We start from the raw sequence: 26,337 nt of genomic DNA, 5'->3' as shown, positions 1-26,337 counted from the left end.
CGATGGCATGACATACACCTAATCTTTGTTTTATTTATATTTTTTTAATAAAAAAATAACAATGTGTATGGATGGTGGGTCTATGGTTCTACAACAATTTCATTCTGGCAAAGTTTGGGTTTCATTTGTTTAATTTTCTGTTTTTTTGTTGAAGATGGATTGATTTAAATTGCATGTTCAGTCACTGCTCTATATATACAACCACAAGCTCGAAACATGCATGACCATAGAACGATCCAAAGAAGAGCGAGGAGGAAGAAGAACAAGAGAGCAATCGAGAAGAAGAAGAAGATTCAGGTTTCTGTTGTTCACAAAATGGAGTGCAGAAAGTGTTACTTGGATCTTGTTCTGATCCCCTTGAGCCTTCTCCTCCACATCTCCTACCACATTTGGCTTTGGTACCAAGTCCGATATCGCCCGCTCAGCATCGCCATCGGAATCCACTCCTCCGCCCGGCGCCTTTGGGTCCTTTCCGTCGTCAAAGTAAGCATCGACCGATTTGAGACACCCGATCGAGCAATCGAGTTCATCAGCAATGGATATTAATTGAACGGGAAGAATTGCATTTTGCTGTTGTTTTTAGGAGAACGAGAAGAAGAACATCCTGGCGGTGCAAACCTTCCGGAACTCGATCATGGGCGCGACGCTGATGGCCAGCACCTGCGTCGTCCTCTGCTCCGGCCTCGCTGCCCTCGTCACCACCGTCGAGCGCTCACCGCTGGCGCCGTCAACGACGCTCCAGTACGTCTCCGTCCTCCTCGCCTTCCTCTTCGCCTTCCTCTGCTTCTCCCTCTCCGTCAAGCTCATCAACCAAGTCTGCTTCCTGATCAACACGCCCACCATGGACTCGGAGTTCACCTGCGACGTGTTGAAGAAGGCGTACATGTTCCAGTTGCTGGGCAGCAGAGTGTTCTACGCGGCGTTGACGCTGCTACTGTGGTGTGGATTTTCGGGCCGGTTTTCGTGTTCTCCGCATCCGTCGCCGTCGTCTGCATGTTGCTGAGCGTGGATGTGGTGGATGAGGGAAGAAGAAGAAGGAAGGATGGCAGCGAGGTGGCAGTGATCAGCTGAAGATGGAAGAGGAGATGGGGCATGATGAAAAGGGTACTGTAGTTTAATTTAAGTAATATAAAGGGGCTAATTGAATTTTGTCAGAGATTAATGAGTATTTTTTAATTAATTTTTGTTGAATTAATATATTTATTTTGCTTTTTGAGATGTTATATTTGTTGCATAATTTTGGTTGCAAGTAATTAGTATAACAAAACAAAGGAAAATTTTCATTTCAACCAATGAAGTTTATAACTTTCTTCAAATTTCCTTATAATTTCACCTTTTCAGGATGACAAAAGGTGAAATAAAATATATAAAAATAGAGGTGAAATTTAAAAAAAAAGAGAGAGGTTATTATTTTAGAATTGCAAAAAGGCATTCATAAAAAATAAACAATTATAAGATCAAGCCGAAAAAAAAATTACATTAAATAAAGAAACAGAAGAAAGAGTCAACGGTGGCTCCAGTCTATGCAAATTCTCATAATATCAGGTTTTTAATTTAATTTTTGGTAAATAATATATTATAATTCCACTGTGCCTTGACTCAAATTTTTTCCGCCAAATGGCCTTCGAATCCTCGCCCCGCCGCCGGCTTCGTTCCTTGAATTTATCGTCGCCGATTGTGACCATCCGTCGACCTCTCCGTCCATCTCAACCATGCCGCCTTCTATTTATATCTTGTCTTCTTCCTTTCGCCACCTCCAATTCCCTTCCCCTCTTCGCTTCCCCTTTCGCCAGCCTCCGATGGCGGTGGAGGTCTCCGCCGTCGCGCTCGCCGACCTCCACGCCTCGCGCTCCGGCCTCGCCTCCCTCCTCCGGTCCACCTCCGACGTCGAAACCGCCCTCTCCGACTTCGACGCTCGCCTCTCCTCCCACCTCTATGTTGGTAGAAGAAAGAAGGGAGAAAAAAAACTTTGTACAAGAAGACAAATGAGATGGGAACTACTTTAATTTTTCATTGTGAAATCACGTAGAAACATTACATATTTATAGGCTTGAAAGGATAAGCACTACTCTCAAATACACTGAATCTAGACAATTCTATCAACTTTCCACCTCATCTATTTTATCTCTATTAATTCTTATCTTATCAACTTTTCATCTCATCCATATCGCTACCACATCATTTCTATCCATAATTAATTAAGTTTATTTTTCAACACCCCCTCTTAAACTTAATTTTGTGACTCCAAGTAGATTTCGCTTCTTGATGAAGTCTTCAAATTTAAGTGGCTTGGTAAATATATATCAACAACTTGATCTTGAGACTTTGTGTATTTTACTTGCACTTCTTTCCTTGTGATGCACTCTCTGATATAGTGATCATATCAATATGCTTATTTCTATCATGGAAGATTGGATTCTTTGCTAGTGCCATTGCAAATTTGTTGTCAACTCGAATCTTGGTTGCTTCTTCTTGTGGTAAATTTAGCTCTTTTAATAAATTTCTGAGCCAAATAGTATGACAAACACATGAAGTCGCAGCTATGTACTCTGCTTCACAAGTAGAAAGTGTGACAATAGACTGTTTCTTTGACATCCAAGTGAACGTTGTATCACCCATATAGAACACAAATCCGATGGTACTTTTTCTATCATCCATATCTCCACCCTAATCACTGTCGCTATATCCTTCAAGCTTAAAATTATTAGATGATGAATAAAACAATCCAAAATCTATCGTACCTTTGATATAGCGTAAAATTCTCTTAGTGATTTTTAAAATGGGTGGTAGTTGGAGCCTTCATGTAACGACTAACAAGTCCAATAGCATAAAGAATATCAGGGCGTGTGCAATTGTCAAGTATCATAAGCTTCCAACCAAGCTCTTGAAAAATATTGGGTCAACACTTTCTCTTTCATCATGCTTTGACAATTTTACTCTACATTCTATTGGGGTGTTTATGGGCTTACTGTTATCCATCTTGAACCTTTTTAATATTTCTGTCGCATAACTTTCTTGAGAGATGAAGATTTCGTCTTCCTTTTGATTTACTTCAATGTCAAGATAAATATGTCATACACTCAATATCTGTCGACGCTAGCCTCTCCTCCCACCTCTATGTTGGTAGAAGAAAGAAGGGAGAAAAAAAACTTTGTGCGAGAAGACAAATGAGATGGGAACTACTCTAATTTTTCATTGTGAAATCACGTAGAAATTAATATTACAAATTTATAGGCTTGAAAGGATAAGCACTACTCTTAAATACATTGAATCTAGACAATTCTATCAACTTTCCATCTCATCTATTTTATCTCTATTAATTCTTATTTTATCAACTTTTCATCTCATCAATATCGCTACCACATCATTTCTATCCATAATTAATTAAGTTTATTTTTCAACACTCTCTTCCCCTCTCTTACGTCTCCGACACCGTGTCTCCTCTCCAGTCCCACGCCGTCGCCACCCGCGCTCTCCGCTCCCGCATCGACCGGGCCGTCTCCCCCGCCCTAGCTCTCCTCCGCGCTTTCTCGCTCGTCCGCTCCCTCCAACGCCGCCTCCTCCGCCTCTCCCCTTCCCCTTCGGACCCCGCCACTCTCATCGAATACGTCGACTGCGTTGACCACCTTACACGACGCTGTCGTAGGCGTCGTGGCCTACTGCGACCCCATCGTGCAGCGGCTGCAGGAGGCTGTCGACTTCCTGAGCCGCACCAAGAAAGGCCCCACACTTTGATCCTTACACAAATCAAAAGTACATGGATTGCAATCACACTCACAGGTGCAGCAATGCCAGGAATATAATGAGTTATTCCATCTTATCCGATTTGTTCTTTCAAAACCAAATAAGATGCTGCATGTTTCATGTTCAGATTCTACAGGGTCCTCACAATTGTCATTGCACTCGAATGATTTGGCTGATAACTCTCAAAGGGATACCAACTAACAACCTGTCTAGTGGATCCCAAACAAGGGACCAATCTCAACTTCAACCTCCACAAGGGGTTCAATTGTTGGATAAGCTTTCGAGTAAAGAACCTTCAGAATTTCATCAGAAAATCACAAGGAAGGTAAATCAAATTATCCAAGGCAATGCTCGGCCTTGTCCTTCTTCAAAGAGACAATGCCCGCCCAGGAGTTTATTGCTTAATTAAAGAGTTTAGCAACCCGCATACGTAGCTGCAATAGTGACACATGTGAGTATGCCCGCTGTAAGCCTAGCAGATCAGATCAGGGCTGCTTCGCCATTTTCATTATTGCCGATCGAGCAGCAGATTGTCCTGTATGAGTGCCTCTGTTTGCATGCGCTATTCAATATATGAAAAAGTTGTTCAAAAGACGCTTCTCGTAGTGTTCAATGATGACTTTCGTGCCCCCAGGGAATAACTGGACTGATAACCATGTGGCCCCATGGGTTGGCACGGATAATTTCTACAGGAATGATACTGTCAATCGGTCTAGGATCGAATTCAAGGATTTATCCCCTTCTAGATAGAAGGAGTCAATGATTTTACGCCAAATATATGTCCCGGATTGGGCCTTTCTTTGCCACTGTGGATAACTGCACGATCACGCTGCGTTAGCCAAGGGCCATATATATATACATATGCATGGAGACCTTCTACCTGATCGAGCCAAAACTTGGCTTCTCATCGCAGCTATGGAGACTGTTCCAAACACCGCTCCTTCACTGATTTTGACCTGGTCAAAATTCTGCAACTGGGTTGGGCTGTCCTTCATTTTTATTTTGACTATGGTCAATCTAATTCAGCCCGTATATTAACTGTTAACTGGAGGCCCACCTACTGATCCACAATTAAGCGTCTCTTCCACCATAAATTCCAGCCCAAATTCAGCCGAATTTCAGCCTGCGTGATCCACAATCGGAGGGTATTTTTTCATGTTGCGCGCGGTGGTAGAAAATTAGGCGAAGTTTGTTTCTGTTTTCTAGATGAGAAACATATAAAAGTAACACGATCAAAGGTAGTCCCAATTAATCAACTGAATCAGAAAGACATCACATTTGTATCTTTTGAGGAAATTTGGAATTTTTTTTCTTTCTAAATTTAACTGATTTTCTTTTATGTTTATATGTTCCTCGTTGCTCCTCCATAAATCATAATATGCTATGATGTTTGGTTTGCTGACTACTATATGGATAACATGTCTATAGTCAAACTCCATTGTGATCCGTTGTCAAATACAATTAGTCTAAGCCCAAGGCCCATGGTTTTTTTCGTTCATTATTGCTATTAATTTTTTTAATCTTATTTTTAATCATACAAGTCGAGTAATGTACGTGTCACTTTGAAAGCGGAGGAGATTTTTTTATATAAAAAATATATAATTATTAAAATAAAAATTATGTACATTAATAGCATTGACTTTCTTTCTAATTGACTTTTATAAATTAATTTTTTAACTTCACAGAATCTTCTTAATTAGATTTTAGTCTACATATATTGTTTATACGATAATTAAGTGCCGTAGGTGTTTTTGCATCCATGCCATTGGCACAAGTCATCATCTATATATCATATGGTATGTTGTATAAATTCATAGGCGAGCGAAGCCTTCGAGCAAGGTGAACTAATTAATGTTGTTAAAGTCAATTACTAAATTGACTTGATAGGTTTCTATTAACAACTACCATCATTCTTTGTAAGCGATAGCAAAGTTGAGGAGATGCACTTTATGAAAGCGATAGCAAAGTTGCCGGAGGTCATCGAGACAGCCGCTGGCCTTCTTGATGAAATTAAGCATTTCAAGAAAGAGCTGCAAAAATCAAAACCAGTTTGCAGCAGCTTGGATCAACAGAGAAACACCAGTTCAGGACTGCGCACGTTGCCTTCCAAGGTTAGGGAGTTGAAAGGACGAGCTGTGGAGAAGGCGAAAATACTAGAGGCGCTACTTCACAAAGCAGAAGGAGAATCAAAGGAGTCGCCTGTAATGATCAGCATCACCGGCCCGGTGGGAATAGGGAAGACAGAACTTGCCCGAGCTGTTTATAACAGTGCGCAAGTAGAAGCTGAATTCGATGTCAAAGCATGGATTTACATGGGCAACCATCCTCTTGACGAGTGGTGGCTTACACTTGAAAGGTCAGTATCTGCCTCCGTCTATAAACAAAGCAAAATTCACAGAACCAGTGGATCGTATAGCATTTTGGAAACCATGAAAACAGAAATAACAGGCAAGAAGGTGTTGATCGTCCTGGACAACCTGACGGGGGGCTTCTTCAACGACTTATTTAAGTATGGGGCAAAAGTGGGTAGCAGAATAATAGTGACTTCCCAATTTAGATATGTAGGCAACTCAGATGATTTGCTATTCGATGTGGAATTGGATGGATTGGAAGAGGAAGAGTATTTGGAATTGTTCAAGGAATGCGCACTCGGTGACAGAAATCGCAACAAATATCCAGAGTTGGAAGATATAGTCGGAGAAATAGCTAAAAGATTTGGAGGAAATCCCTTGGCTGCTGTGACAATAGGGCGTCACCTGAAGTGGCACCAAAGTGAAGAGCGCTGGAGGATGATCTCTCGTAGCAGTTTGGGCATAATTGATCCAACAGAAAGTAACATATTATCAGTACTGTTGAGACGCAGTTATGAGCAACTACCATGACATTTAAAGCAAGGTTATCTTGCTTTTGCATTGTTTCCCAAGAATTATCCCTTTGAACAAGGTCAGTTGTTTCGCATATGGAACGCTACTGGTTCATTATGCAATCTTGATATTTTTTCAGAGACATCATTTTTTGTGAGTTCAACCAAAAAGAATAATGGTAAGCTCGTACTCCATGCGACTCCTACGGCACTTAATTCTTTATCAAGTCATTTTTTGTGAGTACGAGCTTACCATTATTCTTTTTGGTTGAACTCACAAAAAATGATGTCTCTGAAAAAATATCAAGATTGCATAATGAACCAGTAGCGTTCCATATGCAAAACAACTGACCTTGTTCAAAGGGATAATTCTTGGGAAACAATGCAAAAGCAAGATAACCTTGCTTTAAATGCCATGGTAGTTGCTCATAACTGCGTCTCAACAGTACTGATAATATGTTACTTTCTGTTGGATCAATTATGCCCAAACTGCTACGAGAGATCATCCTCCAGCGCTCTTCACTTTGGTGCCACTTCAGGTGACGCCCTATTGTCACAGCAGCCAAGGGATTTCCTCCAAATCTTTTAGCTATTTCTCCGACTATATCTTCCAACTCTGGATATTTGTTGCGATTTCTGTCACCGAGTGCGCATTCCTTGAACAATTCCAAATACTCTTCCTCTTCCAATCCATCCAATTCCACATCGAATAGCAAATCATCTGAGTTGCCTACATATCTAAATTGGGAAGTCACTATTATTCTGCTACCCACTTTTGCCCCATACTTAAATAAGTCGTTGAAGAAGCCCCCCGTCAGGTTGTCCAGGACGATCAACACCTTCTTGCCTGTTATTTCTGTTTTCATGGTTTCCAAAATGCTATACGATCCACTGGTTCTGTGAATTTTGCTTTGTTTATAGACGGAGGCAGATACTGACCTTTCAAGTGTAAGCCACCACTCGTCAAGAGGATGGTTGCCCATGTAAATCCATGCTTTGACATCGAATTCAGCTTCTACTTGCGCACTGTTATAAACAGCTCGGGCAAGTTCTGTCTTCCCTATTCCCACCGGGCCGGTGATGCTGATCATTACAAGCGACTCCTTTGATTCTCCTTCTGCTTTGTGAAGTAGCGCCTCTAGTATTTTCGCCTTCTCCACAGCTCGTCCTTTCAACTCCCTAACCTTGGAAGGCAACGTGCGCAGTCCTGAACTGGTGTTTCTCTGTTGATCCAAGCTGCTGCAAACTGGTTTTGATTTTTGCAGCTCTTTCTTGAAATGCTTAATTTCATCAAGAAGGCCAGCGGCTGTCTCGATGACCTCCGGCAACTTTGCTATCGCTTTCATAAAGTGCATCTCCTCAACCTCAAATGCTGATGATTTATCGTTGCCTGCCCAATGAGGGTTACGAAATCTAATAAAATCCAAGTCGTCGAGCACGTTCTCCGTCTTGTAGAAGAAATCCTTAAAGCGCCATAACCAGTCATCCAGGCAGTCGTTGCTGATCTGCTTGTGTTGGTCGTAGATGTGCAACTCCTGGATAAATTGAAGAATATCTGCTAGCTCAATCACTTCAGCTGTTTTTTTATAAACCTCCGGCTCCTGGAACTTCCAAGATCTCCCGATGGCATCAAATGATCTCTTAAGCGATTGCGCAAGGTGGCTTGCGATTTCGGTTTGTGGACTCTCGATCTCCATGACTACTTTGCTCTTCTGAGCTCCAAGTATAAGACAGAAGAAATTAAGCAGGTGAAAGAAAACGATCCGGGCGAGGATGATAGATTTTGCCGATTACAAATTCTATTCCTATAAAAGAATTTATAACAACATAAAAGGCAAGCAAGATTAACTAATACTAGACTGATAGCCATGCAGATTGCGAGAATTGCAAAAATTCTACTCGGAAATCCGACGCTTACCTCAAAATCAGAAGCCCTGCTCTGATCCAGATCTGTTCCCCCCTTCCTCTCGGCCGAACCTCCAACGACCGATCGGCGAGAGACACGGCGGGCGTCGACGTCGGGCAGAAGCTGTGCTTGGCCCGACAAGCGACGGTATCACGGCCACCGCAAGGGCAAAGGCCCGCAAAGAAGAAGGAATCGGCGCACCTAGGGTTTCATGCGGCGTTGGCAGAGAAGAAGGAAAGCGGGAGACGAAGAGATCGGCTTCGGTTCGCCCTTCCTGGTTTTATCGGATTCCTAACGGGTTAACGGGTTTTAAACCCAACCCCGTTAACCCTATATACCAGATATAACCCCTCGCCTGGATCTGCCCATGAGATGATATAATCAATTAAATTTTAATTGAATGCTGGTGAAAATTAAAATTGTATTCAATTAACCACTAATAAATGGGGGTGTTAATAAACTTTTTCTAATAAAATTAAATAAATTTATCTAAAATCTAAATTAGTACCGTCCTCAATAATTTTAAATAATCGATTGAATCCGAAGAGTCAGAGAATATATGTTTACGGTCGAGTCGATTGGACAATTAATTCAATAGTAAATATATTATCAATCGTTTGATAACTAATATAGAAAGTAAAAAGAAATTATTGTTGCACTATATTAATCGGATCACAAGCACTAGTCGATTATATTGATTAAGACAGACAAAAGCAATATATACACTTACGGTAGGATTTCGAAATGTATAAATTGAGGACAGTGGAAAGACAAAATAGGATTGGTCAATCACAGTTAAAGCCTTGTATTTTCTCTATAATCTACTTCTTTATAATTCTTTTATAATCTTGAGATTGTAAGAGGTTGTTCCATCTTTAATAATCGACTAATTAAGATGGAGAAAATTAATCATTTTCTAGGAGCTATTTATTGATGAATCATGATTATATATTTGAAGCATAGAGGTTGTCAAACCATGTTAAATAAATTTATTAATGCTTCATAAAAAAAAATGATAAATCCCAGTCAGTCTCATGGACTCAATCCCTGTGGCCGGTCCGGTCCCACGGAAGTTTCCCACCGACCACGCATACGGCGGTCAATCCAGATGCCCAGCATCCTTTGATTGCGTTCTCCATTTGGAGGAAAATTCCTGCAAATACGCCGTAGCTGGGGATCGAACCGTAGGTCACAACCCGGACCTTTGCACCATTGCTCCGGGGACATTAATGCTTCATAAGCTTGTACTGTGTTTCGTATCCGTTGTACAAATTTTGTATAACCTTACTAACTCAATAGCAAGAATAGATAAAATCTTAGTTGTAGATTTAAAATTACTATTCACTTCTCTAACTCCTCGATCATTCGATACTTAAAATATGATTGTCAATATTCATAGATATAATTCGACAACCAATATTATTAAGTGACCAACAATATTAAATTAGTGATGATATGCTATCGAAAAGGATGAGTGTGTCGAAAATATAAATGAGATATGACCCATCTTATAATACCTTTGTACTAGTAGTTCGAGCCATTAACATGTCAATGAATTGACTAATTAGACATACGACTTGTAGATCAACATCCACAACTATCCACTAATAACAATTATTTGTTGTCTCTGATTGAGATTGATTGTGGGTTGGTGAGTTAACAAGATAGAATAGTAGAGATAGCGAATGTTAAATATCCTCTAGAGACGGAAGACGTCAAAGATACTTGCGATATTTCCACGAGAGTTAAGACGGACATCGAGGGAGTTCAGTGCGACCACTCCGACGCTCAAATTAGAGTAGAGATTTATGAAGAAAACAACAGAATAATCTAGAGAACGAAGAAGAAAGAAAAATTTAATCACCTCCTTTTATTTTATGTGCTTTCGCCATGGTTTATATATTCGCCTAAAAGAGTATTTTCACATCTGCAATCCTGGAAGACCAAATCCTGTTGGGTTGCAAGGGTGCAAACATAGTCCCACATCTAAAACACATAGAAAAGATCATGAGTTTAAAAGGATGAAAAGTATCTCCATTGGCATGAGACCTTTTGGGGAGAGCCCAAGAACAAATCCATGAGGATTTAGGCCCAAAGTGAACAATATTATATCATTATGGAGATGTAGACATCGTTTTGAACCCAACAATTGGTATCAGAGCGAGACCGCTCTTCACTGGACTAACCGTCGAAAGAGCCATGATTTAGATCTAACCATGTGGTTAAACCTTAAACAAAGGAAGTGGGTGCTCCTGTGTCTGAATCAAGAGGACCAGACACCAGGCAGAAAGTTCTAGTTGTGACTAGGCAGGAAGTCGGGTCTGTGGTCCTTTGTTTGAGGGGGGATTGTTGGGTTGCAAGGGTGCAAACATAGTCCCACATCTAAAACACATGGAAAAGATCATAGGTTTAAAAGGATGAAAAGTATCTCCATTGGGATGAAACCTTTTGGGGAGAGCCCAAGAGTAAAGTCATGAGGGCTTAGGCCCAAAGTGGACAATATTATGTCATTGTGGAGATGCAGACATCCTTTTAGATCCAACAATTGGTATCAGAGCATTGTTGGGTTCAAAAGGATTGTTGGGTTCAAAAGGATACATCTCCACAATGACATGATATTGTCCACTTTGTGTAGGATCGAAAACACGCTAGAGGGGGGGTGAATAGCGTGTTTGCACGCTTTTCGATTTTTCGACTAAACTCGAGTGCGGAAGAGGAAGCGAAAAAGCAAGTAGCGAAAATAGAAACTAAGTGCAGAAAGGAAATGACTCGTATGTTTTACTTGGTTCACAGCGCAACGCTGCTACTCCAAGGCCCACGGTCCTTGACCGTTTACTTTGGGCAATCCACTAATTCACTTGCCCCTTTACGGCAGCAAGTGTGTCGAAAAAACTCGTTACAAAACTTAATTACAAAAGATTGCAGAAATTAAATACAAGTTTTGTTACCGAATCTTTGTGCTCGCGTTCGCTCCCCGGAAGTCGAATTCGTCGCCTCGGTGGGTTGGAGAGATGGCTTGGAGAAGGCACAGCACCGACGTCGAGTTTGGAGCGCTTGGGAGTCACGAGAACGAGCAAAAGAGTCGTTGAAAGTGTTGTGCTCGAAGGCTGGTCGCGGGCTTCTTTTATAGTAGGCCTGAGTCGACTCAGATTGCAATCTGGGTCGACTCCAGCAGATGTGGCAGATAAAACTTGATCTTCCTCTTCGCTTATCCCCTCTGAGTCGACTCAAATCTCATTATGGGTCGACTCCAGTCCCAGTGGCGGCAGCGGCGATTAGTTTTGACCCTGAGTCGACTCAAAAGCCCATCTGAGTCGACTCCAGGCTGATTTGGCAGAAAACTCGACGCGCTGACTCCTGACTTCGGCTGACTCAGCTGGAGTCGACTCCAGAACCCATCTGAGTCGACTCCAGACCCGAAAAATCAGTTTTCGACCGGAGTTGAGCATTCGTCGAAGTTTTCTTCCTGCACAAAAGTTAGCTCAAGATATAACATGCAAAGTATCGAGTCGGTTCACCGAACCAACTCCGAGTCTTAACTTCGGATCTCCGGTGAGATCCTGGGTTAGACCGGCGCCTACTGTTCCTCGTAGGAACGCGTCCTCACCCACTCCTCTCGGGAGAATTTACCTGATGCCAACCGAGTCCTCCTGACTCGTTAGACTTGTGCTCGGCTCTGTCGTTGCCCCCCAGGACTTGGAATGCAACTGATCCTCCTGATCAGTCCACTCTTCTGCTGCAACTTGGTCCTCCTGACCAAGTCCAGCCTTCTGCAACTTGGTCCTCCTGACCCAAGTCCAGATCTCTGCCTGGTGCACGTTGACTCTGCCAAGACTTCTTGCCTAGCTGCACTAGGACTTAACCTGTTTCCTGTAAACTCCATTCAACCTGGTTAGTCAAATCACATACTTAACTTGATCCTAGTTCCATAATCAAAACTTAGGTTTGATCTGCTAGTGCTTCCTGCACTAACAATCTCTCCCTTTTTGATTATGGCAACTTAAGGTTTCAAGTTAAGTTATACAATCACATATAAGGCATATTAAGTACAACATGCAAAGAGAGTAAGTATGACAAATGTAGTGCAAGTGTGTTGCTCCCCCTGAATCCTTCACTCTCCATTTTTCAAGTAACTTATGCTTTCCCAAGCTACCCAATTCATTTAGGGCCAATTACAAACTAAAACGGCTGAAGATCAAAGATGTTTCGAAGTACTTGATGGTGAGAAAGACATGGACCAGTTGATCGAAAAGCACTGTATCCCTACAAATGTTGAAGACGCACCATTTGATCCATGGTTGCTGACTGCCCTATGACACACCACCTCAATCAGCTAACAACTAAAAATTTGATGGATATTCAATGTCTTAAATTCTTAGGTCTTGATATATGATCTAGTCATATTGGAGATTTGTTTGAGAAAATTCTGAAATCCATTCACTCGAAGTTGAGAACGTTAGGTGGGCTACAAGTACTTGATAGAAAACTAGAGGTTGTCATATATCCCTACAATGGAGGATGGCAATTCACCTCTCCAATTGAGGTGGTTGCTTTTGTTCCTCAGAAAATATAATGAGTTACAAATTGTATTTAGTCTATAATGTTTAAAACATGCATATAGCCTCATCTCGAACTTCCCCATCATGATAAGAACTTAAGAAGCGATCGAATATAGCGGGGAACTTAAAAGGATAGACTTACGTTTCACTTCACCCATTGTCATCACTATCAATATCGAAAAGCCACTTGCCAAATGTCTGTTGAAATAGGTTACTTCCGATTGTGTTTGGGTTTTCCTAAGTTGAGGGGATCATGCCAAACTAAAGAGGAGGAGGGAAAAACCTAGTTGAGGATAAGGAAATATTCCATGTTGCAAGTAGGCAGAGTTGAGTTTCTTTTGGTTTTCCAACACTAATATAAGGTACATGTAACCGAGCGATGGCATGACATACACCTAATCTTTGTAACAATGTGTATGGATGGTGGGTCTATGGTTCTACAAGAATTTCATTCTGGCAAAGTTTGGGTTTCATTTGTTTAATTTTCTGTTTTTTGTTGAAGATGGATTGATTTAAATTGCATGTTCAGTCACTGCTCTATATATACAACCACAAACTCCAAATATGCATGATCATAGAACGATCCAAAGAAGAGCGAGGAGGAAGAAGAAAGAGAGCAATCGAGAAGAAGAAGAAGATTCAGGTTTCTGTTAATCACAAAATGGAGTGCAGAAAGTGTTACTTGGATCTTGTTCTGATCCCCTTGAGCCTTCTACTCCACATCTCCTACCACATTTGGCTTTGGTACCAAGTCCGATATCGCCCGCTCAGCGTCGCCATCGGAATCCACTCCTCCGCCCGGCGCCTTTGGGTCCTTTCCGTCGTCAAAGTAAGCATCGACCGATCTGAGACACCCGATCGAGAAATCGAGTTCATCAGCAAGGGATATTAATTGATGCATTTTGCTGTTGTTTATAGGAGAACGAGAAGAAGAGCATCCTGGCGGTGCAAACCTTCCGGAACGCGATCATGGGCGCGACGCTGATGGCCAGCACCTGCGTCGTCCTCTGCTCCGGCCTCGCTGCCCTCGTCACCACCGTCGAGCGCTCACCGCTGGCGCCGTCAACGACGCTCCACTACGTCTCCGTCCTCCTCGCCTTCCTCTTCGCCTTCCTCTGCTTCTCCCTCTCCGTCAAGCTCATCAACCAAGTCTGCTTCCTGATCAACACGCCCACCATGGACTCGGAGTTCACCTGCGACGTGTTGAAGAAGGCGTACATGTTCCAGTTGCTGGGCAGCAGAGTGTTCTACGCGGCGTTGACGCTGCTACTGTGGATTTTCGGGCCGGTTTTCGTGTTATCTGCATCCGTCGCCGTCGTCTGCGTGTTGCTGAGCGTGGATGTGGTGGATGAGGGAAGAAGAAGAAGGAAGCAGATGGCAGTGATCAGCTGAAGATGGAAGAGGAGATGGGACATGATGACAAGGCTAATGTAGTTTAATTTAAGTAATATAAAGGGGCTAATTGAATTTTGTCAGAGATTAATGAGTATTTTTTAATTAATATTATTTATATTTGCTTTTTGAGATGTTATATTTGTTGCATAATTTTGGTTGCAAGTAATTAGTATAACAAAACAAAGGAAAATTTTCATTTCAACCAATGAAGTTTATAACTTTCTTCAAATTTCCTTATAATTTCACCTTTTCACCCTAAGATGACAATAAGGTGAAATAAAATATATAAAAATAGAGCGTGAAATTTTTAAAAGAGAGAGGTTATTATTTTAGAATTGCAAAAAGGCATTCATAAAAAATAAAGAATTATAAGATCAAGCCGAAAAAAAATTACATTAAATAAAGAAATTGAAGAAAGAGTCAATAGGTATACAATTTACATGGAAAACACTATAATAAACACTGGTGCCTCCAGTCTATGCAAATTCTCATAATATCAGGTTTTTTATTTAATTTTTGGTAAATAATATTTTATAATTCCGCTGTGCCTTGACTCAAATTTTTTTTCCGCCAAATGGCCTTCGAATCCTCGCCCCGCCGCCGGCTTCGTTCCTTGAAGTTATCGTCGCCGATTGTGACCATCCGTCGACCTCTCCGTCCATCTCAACCATGCCGCCTTCTATTTATATCTTGTCTTCTTCCTTTCGCCACCTCCAATTCCCTTCCCCTCTTCGCTTCCCCTTTCGCCTGCAGCCTCCGATGGCGGTGGAGGTCTCCGCCGTCGCGCTCGCCGACCTCCACGCCTCGCGCTCCGGCCTCGCCTCCCTCCTCCGGTCCACCTCCGACGTCGAAACCGCCCTCTCCGACTTCGACGCTCGCCTCTCCTCCCACCTCTCCGCCCTCTCTTACGTCTCCGACACCGTGTCTCCTCTCCAGTCCCACGCCGTCGCCACCCGCGCTCTCCGCTCCCGCATCGACCGGGCCGTCTCCCCCGCCCTAGCTCTCCTCCGCGCTTTCTCGCTCGTCCGCTCCCTCCAACGCCGCCTCCTCCGCCTCTCCCCTTCCCCTTCCGACCCCGCCACTCTCATCGACTACGTCGACTGCGTTGACCGCCTCCACGACGCTGTCGCAGGCGTCGCGGCCGACTGCGACCCCGCCGTGCAGCGGCTGCAGGAGGCTGTCGAGTTCCTGAGCCGCACCAAGGCCACGGACCGCCTCCGCCTCCGTCGTCTCCAGGAGACGCTCTCCGCTCTCCAGGCGATCTACGCCGACGAGGTCGATGCCCTCCGATACGAGGGTCTCTTGGACGAAGCCCTAGTCCGGCTCCAGGAAGATTACGAATCCCTCCTGCTCCAGCTGAAACACAATGCCCTAGGCGAATCTGACGGCCTCGATCAATTCTCCCAATCTACCGACGGCTCAGATCTCGCCCCTCTCGCCTCGCCTCTCCAGGTCCAGGCCCTCCGGCGAATCTCCCAAACCCTCGCCACCAACGATTGCCTCGACATCGCTATTGACATCTTCGTCAAGGTAATTGATCTTAACGAACCCTAAAAATTCGATCTTTGTAAATTCTCCGACCGCCGGCGGATTAGATAAGGGGTCGGTGGCGGTTGTAGGTGAGATATCGTCGGGCTGCGAAGGCGTTGATGAGGCTAAGCCCAGAGTACCTGCGGACGTACGCGCCGGAGGAGATAGACGCGATGCAGTGGGCGGAGGTGGAGGCGGCGATCACTCTTTGGATCCGGCACCTCGAACTGGCGGTGCAGATACTGTTCGCCGTCGAGAAGCAGCTCTGCCGCGACGTGCTCGGTCCCTTGATGGACGGCGTCGTCTGGCCCGAATGCTTCGCCAAGATCGCCGACCGCATCATGGCCGTTTTCTTCCGCTTCGGCGAGGGCGTCGCCCGGAGCTCCAAGCAGCCGCACAAGCTCTTCAAGCTCCTCGACATGTTCGACGCCTTGTACCGCATCCGGCCACAGTTAGAGTCTAACTTCGACGGTGAGCCGGGCCGCGATATTCGCGCGCGGTTCCGCGAGCTCCAGAAGCTCGTTGTCCATGCGGCCGCCAAGGCATTGTGTGAGTTCGGTCTCCGGATCGAGGGAATGCAGGACGCCGCCGAGCCGTCGCCCGGGGACGGGTCGGTGCCCAAGGTCGTCCGGCACGCCGTTCATTGCCTCAAATGCCTCGCGACCGCCAGGTACGCTGGGCCGATGGAACGAGTGCTCCGAACAGAGCGCAATTGGAGAGAAGACCTGCCGTCCCGTCATCCGGCGGATGACGCCGGCGACGATGGTCTTCTCCGCGACGTGGCCCGCAACATCCTAGAGGCGCTGCAGAGGAACGTGGAGGCGAAGCGGGCCAGGTGCGGGAAAAAGGACCGCGCGCTCCCTCACGTCATGGCTACCAATGCGTACTGGTACGTGCACACGCGGACGCGTGGGACGGAGCTGGCGAAGCTGGTGGGGGAAGAGACGATGAGAGCGACATTCAAAAACGCGGCGGAGCAGGCAGCGTTCGCGTACCAGGAGTCGGCGTGGGGGATGCTCTTGAGGTTGGTGGAGAGGGACGACGCGGCGGCGAAGGCAGAGCAGGGGAGGGCGAGGGCGAGGGCGAGGGCGAGGGCGGAGGAGTTCATGAGGGGATTCGAGGTCAACATGAGGAAGCACCGAAGCCTCTACGTCTTCCGCGACGCCGACCTGAGAAATCAGATTCGGGAGGCGGTGGAGAATACGGTGGTGCCGGCATACGCTGAGTTCTTGCACGCGAACGCGGCGGCGATCCCCGGAAGGGCGTTCCTGCCGCCCGACTCGATCCGTGCACTGATACGGCAGGCGTTCGACGCCGCCGAAGAAGGGGAAGAAGAGGAAGGTAAGAAGCCGAGCTCCGTTCCGAAGGCTGGAGGCGAGAGGATTCCACAGCGGAGGGAACGGATCCGGCGAGAGCAGGAGCAGCCGCCGGAGTTCGGAGGCTCTGGTTCCTTCGGATATTAGCTGAACGACAAAAGCCACGATTTACGACACGAATAATGAGCTACCATTATTATTTTCTTATAGAAAATGAAGAATGCAAATATTACAGAGGAAATCCATCTGTAGAATTTCATATCGAGAGCTTCTTTATCTGTTCGATTCAATAGTGTTTAATCTTGGCCGTTTACAACTAGTTAAAAGAGAGATCGAGCAATTCCAAAGCATTTTTTAGAGTTGTTTTGGCACTCAATTCCTAATTTGGGACTAATTCAAGGACAAAGAAATTTAGGTTCAAATAGAATTTATTTTATTTTAGAATAATTATTAAATTTATCATGAACATTCATTTTAACAAATATATTATATTTTCAATTTCCTAACAAATCTTTTTTTGTAAGTGTTGTTAACTAATATTTTTGAAGCATTGTGATATCTGATAGTGTTTACAACATTTCATTAGATTCTTACATAAATAATCATGTCATATGTTAATAATATTAGCACAATGATAAAATTATTATAGTTCAAAAAAAATAACTTCTTATAAAATATACAAAAGTAAGGCAAAAATCTATTGCTTAGTTGGATCTTGCTAAGAAAGCTTTTGACATGAATTAGCACACCTCAAAAGATTTATTGGAAGTTATCCCAGCAAGATCATCTGATGCTTACTAGGATACATAGATCTATCTCTGCTCGTATAATATCTTATTTTCAGTTTTGTTAGTTAGCAACGCCAGGATGTTTTTTGCTCCCTTTTTTTCGACGATATGAGAGAGTGAGGAGGGAGGAGTTAATTATAAAGTTGTGTACAAGAGGGGATTAAATATTCAATTAAAATTAAATTGAATCTAACTAAATTAATTTAAATCGAATCAAATTGAATTTTTTTAAACTAATCAAATGATCATTGTTCCTGTTGAGATCTGCACTCGGAAGCTTTGACCACCTTATTCCACACCAAGACTCTAAAGGGGAAGATGGAGGAGGGAGCTTGACGGTACCACCTGCACAAAGAAGGGAAGTGAGAGGGAAGGCCAGGAGGGTCCTGGCGCGACCACTCCGATGCTTAAGTCAGTAGGGGAAGGAAAGAGGTGAAAACTGAGAGAAAGGAAGTAGGGAATGTGTGATTGCATACCTCCCTTCGATGACCCACTAACCTTTTATATAGCTGGGTGTTGGGAAGTCACATCGAGAATATGACTAACGTCCCATCGCCGTTATGAATGTGTCAGAGATCGGGGCATGGCCCATACTAATGTCCCATCATTAGTCAGCATTTAAGGGGATCCACTACGCCACTTATCGAAGATTCACTATGATGATATACCGAAATGTCAGGGGAACATTCATAACCTAACGATAGGGGAGTGGTATTTTCAGAGATTTAGAGTGTATTAATGACCTAGGATGCATGCCCGAGCCAAGCAGGACCAACCGAGTAATGAAGAAGGTCTGTGGACCCTATGGGATCGAGCCACCTGACAGGCACCGATAAGAGCATTATCCAAGCCGAGTGGATGGGCCGTGCTGCGACACTCGTATCTTGATAAGATACCAGTCCTGGGGACCCTTACTGGTGACGGAGTAGGAGGGTTCGGCTCGGTCCTTGGAGAGAGTTCGGCTCGGTCATTGGGTCCATAGAACTTGGTTTGGTCCCTTGGTCCGACATCGAGATATCGCACTGGAACCCTTCCACCTGGTTCGTTTAACCAGATCGGACATATACATCCATAACAATCATATTTTCAAATAAAAATCGAATAAATCGAATCGATAAAATATTAATTAATTAATTCAATTAAAAAATAATTTTTTTAAAGTATTATAAAAAATTTATTAATTAAATAAAATTTTATAAGTTCATTGATGATTTTTTTATTAATTCGATTTAATCGAATAAAAATTTTGAAATCAAAATCAAATCATAAAAAAATTATATGGCGTCGCCCGGACTCGAACCGGAGACCTTCAGTGTGTTAGACTGACGTGATAACCAACTACACCACGACACCATGCTTGAAAATAAATTTTTTTTTTATTAATTCAATTTAATTGAATAAAAAATTTTAAAATCAAAATCGAACCGCATCACCCGGACTCAAACTAGAGACCTTTAATATGTTAGGTTGACATGATAAGTAACTACACCACAACACCATGCTTGAGAATAAAATTTTTCATCTTATTGAAAAATATAATTTCCATGATATTTTTCTAGGAACCTAATTACGTGAATGCAGAAGCATCTCACCATTACATTGTAATTTTGGAGGTTAAAATTTATTTTATTTTTTTATATCAGGTATTCAACTTACACCGATTAATCCAAGAGGTGAAGTAACTTTTGACATGATGTCTCAACATTATTAATTGTTCAAATGCGCTATATACATATATTTTAAACCCTAATTATTTAGGAAAAATATCAAACCTCTTGCTATTACATCGTGCTCCAAAAGTCTTTACTTACTTTGTTCCTTGTTTTGTTTATTTTTGTTTGTTTAGGATCTAAACTAACTCTGAAAAAATTTAAATTTTACTTTGTTCCTTAAGTTACTTGTGTTTTGTCTGCTTAAGATGTAAATTAACTTTAAAAAAAAAAAGTTAAGTGGCGTCATCCGGACTTAAACCGAAAACCACAACACCAAATTTAATATTTAAATAATATTTTCATGAGAAATACAGTTTCCATGATATGTCTTCACTCTTGAGGATGTAATTACTTAATAAGAGAGTGCTTACAACAATATTATGATACAAACTTCCCTCTGAAACAAATCAGGATTAGCAATGCAAGAAGCACAAGTTCATCAGAATTTAACCATTTAGGATCAATTTTAGTAATAATTACATCACATGATAAGCCGATAAGAGTATTGTGTAGAGTACAACGAAGGAATACGATTCATATAGCCAACCTCAAATAGTTGCGACTAATAGAACTCGAAAACACTCCTCATCTTCCTCCAAAGATGCCACTGAACACTTGGCTATTACCACCAAGTGATGCTTCCCACTGTATGGAAGCCATCACAATCTGCAATAGGTTTGCAGTGATCTCTCTCATTTCCGGTCGACTGACAGGATCATCACTCAAGCACCACATAGCAATGTGCACCATCTGAATTAGGTTAGAGCCGTGATTCAGAAATAATTATTTGTCATGATCTGAAGAAAAAACACAAAGAAGAAAGACAGAAATTAAGGATGAACTAATTAACCTTGTGAACTTCTTCAGCAGGGTAAGAGTGATTTAGATTTGGATCTATAATCTCCTCAATGGCACTCTCTGGATCTTCTGAGAGGAAAATTCCTTTCATCTAGTGCAAATCACAAGTAAACAGTAACTGCCATTGTTATGCAAGATTGCATTGCTGAATAACATTTGGCACATTTTTCTTTCAGTTCTTTTCTTTCATTGCCATAAACAGCTAAGTTGAAGATAGTCTTACAATTGTGGCCAGTGATCTCATCTTGCTCGGATCCTTTCGATCTGGAGTTAGAGCCCTTAGGCCTGTGACAAGCTCAGACAGCACAACTCCAAAGGCAAACACATCAGATTTGGTGGTCGTTTGCAGCTCCCTAACGGATCTGACAAAAACAAGCTACTAATGTCAAGTTACTGAATATGATCAGTCTATCTATCTATCTATCTATCTATATACGAACTCTGGTGGAAGGTATCCCGGTGTTCCGACCAAACGTGTAACTAAATAGCCTTGTTCTTCCCTGTGTTCCTCCACCAGCTTTGCTAGCCCAAAATCGGCTACCTGTTTGAAGAAGGATAAACCATAACTCAAGACTTATGGAATCTGTACTTTGTATGGTATTGAGTGAAGCTGAACAAAAAGGCTCACCTTTGCTCTTAGTGTGCTATCCAAAAGGATGTTGCTAGTCTTTATATCGCGATGAACACAAGTCGTCTTGGTGTGTTCGTGTATGTACTCGATTCCACATGCTGTATCCAATGCAATCTGTGTTCTTGCAGTCCATGATAGAGGCTGATGGCCTGCTTTGCAGTTCATTAGACTTGGTTTTGGTTGTTACGATAATATGCAAGTGTTTGGCCCTAACCTTTGAGCAATGGATCATGAAGGTGCTCATTCAGTGAGCCATTCTGAACATACTCATAGACCAAGTAAAGGTAGTCCTCTCCTGCTGCATAACCAATGAGTTCGACCTAGCGAAGAGTCGAATGTAGTCAGACAACAAAGAAATTAACACTTGAATTCAAGGTTCTATTTTGTGACATACCACATTTCTGTGATGCACGTTGCATAAAACATTTAGCTCAGCAAGGAACTCCTTGGACTTGCTTGATTTCATCTTTTTAATGGCAGCTTCCTGCACTGATGTAAGTAAACAACTTGTTTTCGTATCGAAATGAAGATGAACTTGAAGATCTATCACCTCATCGGCTAAGATTCCGAAATACACACTGCCGTACCCTCCCTCGCCGATCTTTCTTGATGCTTCGAAACATGCAGTAGCTTGATCGACCTCTTCCAGACTAAATATCACTGGTCTCTCTGGCCTGAATGTTGCAGTTCCTGGAAAATGAAAGTTTTAGAGGTTAAGAACCATGATTAGAGCTTAATTAGCGACATAATTAACGTTAGTAAATATCTTAATACCTTCGCCATTCTTGCAACTAAGAAGCCGACTCTCCAAGGCTGCAATTGTGTTTCTTGTGCTTGCAGTCTTGCTCAAGTTCGCCTTCGATTTCTCGTCGATGGTGTCAGCCGATCGCCTTCTCCGATAGAAGAGTAGTGAGAAGCCGATGAGGATGATCGACAAAAATGATATGGAAATGGCAAGCGCTATGATTGCAACCTTCTGCTTCCCTGATAAATTCCAACGCCACGGAGTTAATTAAATGTTTTGAACCCACACAATGATGCGTTAGGACTCTTCCAAACATGAACTTTCTCCGATGATTTACCTTTGAAGTAATTAGCATGAGCCGCCGCCTCCGGCGCTGCCGCCGAAGAATGTGCACCCCTGGGCACGAACAGAATTTGGCCGGGGCGGAGGGAGTTCGGGTTCTGAATCTCTGCGTTTATCGCCATGATCGAATCCACGTCGGTGTCCAGCAAGTCACCGATGGTTGTCAGCGTGTCGCCGGCCTGCACCGAGTACGACACCACCACCACCTTCTTCTCCTCCTCCTGCTCCTCCTCTTCCGGCCGTCCAACACCCGCAGGGGAGGAGGACGGTGATACTGTCGTTGAAGTTGACACTGGACGGCACGCGCCACGCCAACCCGCTGAACACAATGGCCGTGATGTTGTCGGCGGTGTCGTGGTACTGCACCGTGTAGACGGCGTAGTGGAACAGGGCGGTAAGGTTGGCGGTCGCCGGCCGCCCGCACGCGCAGGGGACCGCGACCAGGTAGTCTTCCTCAGAGCCTTGGGGGAAGGCCTGGATGAGCGAGGCGTTGGCGGCGTACCGATCGGCAACCACCGAGACGTTGAGCCCGCTAGGGCGGACGTAGAGGAAGGCCTCGCAGAGGGGGGAGGCAGAAGGGGCGGCGCAGGTCATTGGCTCGCCATCGCAACTGAGGAAGAAGGAGAGAAAGAGCAGTGCAGCAGCAGCCGGGAGAAGGAGGCAGTCGCCGGCGGCCATCTACGGTCGTCGGAGAAGAAGATGAGCTACTGCAACTCCGTCTCGAGCAGTCGGAGCAGCAAGATTTGATTATAACGGTGTTGCCGCATTGCGACGGTCCCGTTGGATGTCAACGCGACGTCGGAATCAACAAATCGATCCAACTTGGAACGAATCAGATGGGTTTTGACATTGCATTGGGAAGGCCGCCGGCCGGCCGGCGGATATCTAAGCGTAACGCTGCGTCAAAATTTCCACCGAACTCAACGCCAAATTCTAGCATTTTTTTAAGCGGTAATCTTAGCAATTCCACCAAATGTAAACCCTAGCAATCGGCCAAAACCAGGTCGTATGATCATCAAACAAGATCTACTTAATTAAACGAATTGGATTGCAGGGAAAAGTCAACCCGAACTGTCGCTCCTATATATAGCAATAAAATCTAGCAATGGCACGAGTAAGCAACATGGTTCTTCTTGGAGACATAGCTGGACACGAACTCATCCGACGTGGCAGCGTACGTGGCATCATCCACTTGACGTGGCACAAGAATCTTGGTGAGCCCTGCAGCGATTCTCTTCCCCGCCACACTCTCGTAGAACACACCGGCCACTGCAGGCACAAACACATCGCTCTTCGAGCAGATTTGGAAGTCAATGACTCTCTCCAGCCCACTCCCAGTCCCCAGCACTTCCCCCCTCCTCTCCGCCGGCACTAAGTCGTCCTGCAACACCGGAGCAAACAGCAAGGTCAAGGTTCAGATCGATCGTCGAAGACGAATTGAATGAACTTAATTTCTTAATTACCTTCGTATAAGTCCTTGGGAAGTACTCCTTCAATGGACTGAGAGTTTCATCCCACCAAGTCTGAGTTACGTAGACAGTGCTGTCCTTGCCGAAGCCGAGCATTCGCAAGAAATCCACGACCTCCTGCACGTCGTAGCAAGCCTTCTTGCCCGCTTTGCCTTCCTTGCAGCTTTGCTCAGTCCTAATGTCGATGGCGATGAACTGGCTGTGCAGGTTGCGGCTGAGCATTTGCAGCCTCTGGATCATCGTGTCGGCCACTTTGGACACCGCGGGCTTGATTTCCAGACTGCCGAACATGGCTAAGCAGGCAACTGACTCCAGTTCATCGTTGCGGTCTTCCCGCATTCCTACGCTGGCCGAAGGAAAAGAGCTTGCGAGCTTCAAGTAGTTGTTGGCGAGGAAGGCTGGTCGGATTTGCTCGTTGATGAAGTCCTCCGATACGCCGTTGGGGACTCTAATGACAGTCGGCAGTCGAGCGGCTACGCCGGCGGGAAGCTCGCTTGCCACTTTGACGACACCTTCCAGGCTCCGGATGAATTTATCGACATCATATAATTCTTGGAAATTTCTGTAGTAGCGATCAGTTCTGTTAGTAAAAACTGCAAATCTATGAACGCACGATGCTGTGATACACAATCCTTAAAGCCTTTTGAACAACAAATTCTCAGAAGCATTTCAGCAAGCATTCTCAGTGCAGTTCATGAAGAACCTCATTAGCATCAAAATTGAAGATTAGTTGCTCATAGACAAACAACCTATCGAGTATAACTAACAACTTCGATGCATGCTCGATGTTACGATGTAGATGATGCGAAATGGAATACCTCTTTTCACCTGGCTTGCTTCCTCTTATGTCAGGGAGCACCAAAGTGGCTCCCAGATACCTCGCAATGACCACAGCATCAGCCACCTATTTGATCAAACAAAACTCTGAAACACTTTTAGCACAAGATGATCTTTATTTTCAGAAATGATTCTGATCAACTAAAGAATTTGCATGAGCAAAAACAAGAACAAAAACAAAATTAGTAGACCTGTGAGGGATGGTACTCTGGGCCACTCCTCAATGAGAATGTGATGTAGCCATTTGATTGTTCTGCATCCTCTTCTGAACAAATATGATCCATGAGTTAGAACAAATCAAACTATAGGCTTTTTTAAATCATATTTTCATGGCTAAGAAAGATAAGTTTAGGGTTAGGTTGTTTTGAAAGTTTTGGCACAGACCTGAAACTGGCTTTCCCCAGCATGGTTTAAGCGCTTGGGTTCTTGCTGGTTGACGACTAACCCAGGCTAGTGACCTCTCTTCCACTGTGGTAAGATCCACTCGGTGCCTCGCCTGAAGTGCATGGTGTAAAATAGAGAGCAATTTACAAGAGATCATTCAATCAAGAGCTCAATCGAATCCAAAATATCAACACACTTCGATGAGAAGTGAAGAACAAAAGTTCACCTGTTTCATGTTCAGAGAGGATTTTAAGAATATGTTTAAATTTCTCATCTTTAACGTTGTTAGTCTGAGAAGAACACCTTAAAAAGAGTAGAAATACAATACAAAATTCAAAGTCTACCATTCCAATACCAACAAACAATTAAACAGAGCGTAGAAAAGTTGAAGCTTTTCGAAACAACGTCAGGGGAAAAAACATGAAACAGAGGAATCGACGCAGCAGTGTTTGAGAAACGAAAAACAAAATGAAAAACAGAGGAAGCTTGTTTCTGTTTTTCTTTGTTTTTTTTCTGATTTACTATTGTTTTTTTACCTCAATTGTGTCGAAATGATCTCTCTTGATCATATTTCCGAGCATGAGGAACATGGTGATGGTTAAGACACTGGCCAAGATCTGTCTCGGATCCATCGCCACCGGAGTTCTTCTTCTTTGTTCTGCCTCAAGAACAGAGCAAGAACAGAAGAAGAGGAGGAGAAGGAGAGGCGAAGGTGGTGAGGATCGAATTGTGGGAGGAAAAGAGAAAAGGGAAAGTTAATGAGTCATTAAGGTTGATTGACACGTCAGCATGGAAGTTAAAGTTTTCTGTTTTTTTCTCTCTCTTTCTCTTTTTTTTTTTTTTGCTTTTGCTTTTTCTTGCCTCTTTTTGTTTGCTTCCCTTTTTGGATTATTTTGGAATGGCATTTCCATTTGACTTTCCAAATGTAGAAATTACATTTTAGTTTTGCTCATTTTAGTTTAAAAATTAAGTTTTTCATAATTTATTCATTTCATTACTAAATTATTTCATTCACCTCTGACAAATTTAAAGGTGTAAAACGGATAATAAAAATATTTAATACTATCTATAATTAAATTCATTAGGGCAATTAAAAGGGTATTTTTTAATTATTAAAATAGTAAAAAAATACTCTTTTCTAAAAAAATTATAATACTTCACCATATTTTTTTATTTTAAAAATTATTTAAACTTAATTAAAATTATTTTAATATAGTAAAAAAATATTTAAAATTATTGTAGTAACTATTTTTTTGGA

At 43.2% G+C, this 26,337-nt stretch overlaps 5 protein-coding genes, 1 non-coding gene and 2 pseudogenes across 6 annotated transcripts; 4 read left to right on the top strand and 4 right to left on the bottom strand.

The window, feature by feature from the left end:
* Positions 1–315: 315 nt before the first annotated feature.
* LOC141812955 (uncharacterized) lies at positions 316–1,003 on the top strand. Its single transcript, XM_074700893.1, has 2 exons — positions 316–483; positions 584–1,003. Exons 1-2 carry the CDS (start codon positions 316–318, stop codon positions 1,001–1,003), a joined length of 588 nt encoding a protein of 195 aa, XP_074556994.1.
* Positions 1,004–1,591: 588 nt separating this feature from the next.
* Positions 1,592–3,835, top strand: LOC141812953 (uncharacterized). The gene is made up of 3 exons (XM_074700892.1): positions 1,592–1,971; positions 3,064–3,119; positions 3,390–3,835. The coding sequence occupies exons 1-3, from the start codon at positions 1,713–1,715 to the stop codon at positions 3,801–3,803; spliced, it is 729 nt and encodes a 242-aa protein (XP_074556993.1). The 5' UTR covers positions 1,592–1,712; the 3' UTR covers positions 3,804–3,835.
* Positions 3,836–4,201: 366 nt separating this feature from the next.
* LOC141812952 (disease resistance protein RGA2-like) lies at positions 4,202–6,848 on the top strand (annotated as a pseudogene).
* Positions 6,849–6,964: 116 nt separating this feature from the next.
* On the bottom strand, positions 6,965–8,776 carry LOC141812951 (putative disease resistance protein RGA4). The gene is made up of 3 exons (XM_074700891.1): positions 8,526–8,776; positions 7,071–8,319; positions 6,965–6,978 (listed from the first exon to the last, which is right to left on the bottom strand). The coding sequence occupies exons 2-3, from the start codon at positions 8,302–8,304 to the stop codon at positions 6,965–6,967; spliced, it is 1,248 nt and encodes a 415-aa protein (XP_074556992.1). The 5' UTR covers positions 8,305–8,319; positions 8,526–8,776.
* Positions 8,777–15,223: 6,447 nt separating this feature from the next.
* On the top strand, positions 15,224–17,613 carry LOC141812861 (exocyst complex component EXO70I-like). Its single transcript, XM_074700811.1, has 2 exons — positions 15,224–15,997; positions 16,087–17,613. The coding sequence occupies exons 1-2, from the start codon at positions 15,227–15,229 to the stop codon at positions 17,458–17,460; spliced, it is 2,145 nt and encodes a 714-aa protein (XP_074556912.1). The 5' UTR covers positions 15,224–15,226; the 3' UTR covers positions 17,461–17,613.
* A 1,767-nt stretch (positions 17,614–19,380) lies between these two features.
* Positions 19,381–19,454, bottom strand: TRNAV-AAC (transfer RNA valine (anticodon AAC)). Its single transcript has one exon. It is a non-coding gene; the product is annotated as a tRNA-Val (tRNA).
* A 944-nt stretch (positions 19,455–20,398) lies between these two features.
* Positions 20,399–23,067, bottom strand: LOC141812917 (lysM domain receptor-like kinase 3; annotated as a pseudogene).
* Positions 23,068–23,488: 421 nt separating this feature from the next.
* Positions 23,489–25,711, bottom strand: LOC141812857 (protein MANNAN SYNTHESIS-RELATED 1-like). Its single transcript, XM_074700806.1, has 6 exons — positions 25,616–25,711; positions 25,080–25,191; positions 24,887–24,960; positions 24,677–24,762; positions 23,853–24,420; positions 23,489–23,770 (listed from the first exon to the last, which is right to left on the bottom strand). The coding sequence occupies exons 1-6, from the start codon at positions 25,709–25,711 to the stop codon at positions 23,489–23,491; spliced, it is 1,218 nt and encodes a 405-aa protein (XP_074556907.1).
* Between the last annotated feature and the right edge of the window lie 626 nt (positions 25,712–26,337).

The sequence above is a fragment of the Curcuma longa genome, chromosome 20 (genome assembly GCF_044706935.1).
Source record: "Curcuma longa cultivar G26 ecotype Majalengka, Jawa Barat chromosome 20, ITB_CL_G26_1.1, whole genome shotgun sequence".
NCBI lineage: Eukaryota > Viridiplantae > Streptophyta > Magnoliopsida > Zingiberales > Zingiberaceae > Curcuma > Curcuma longa.
This window is presented reverse-complemented; position numbering and strand designations above follow the sequence as displayed.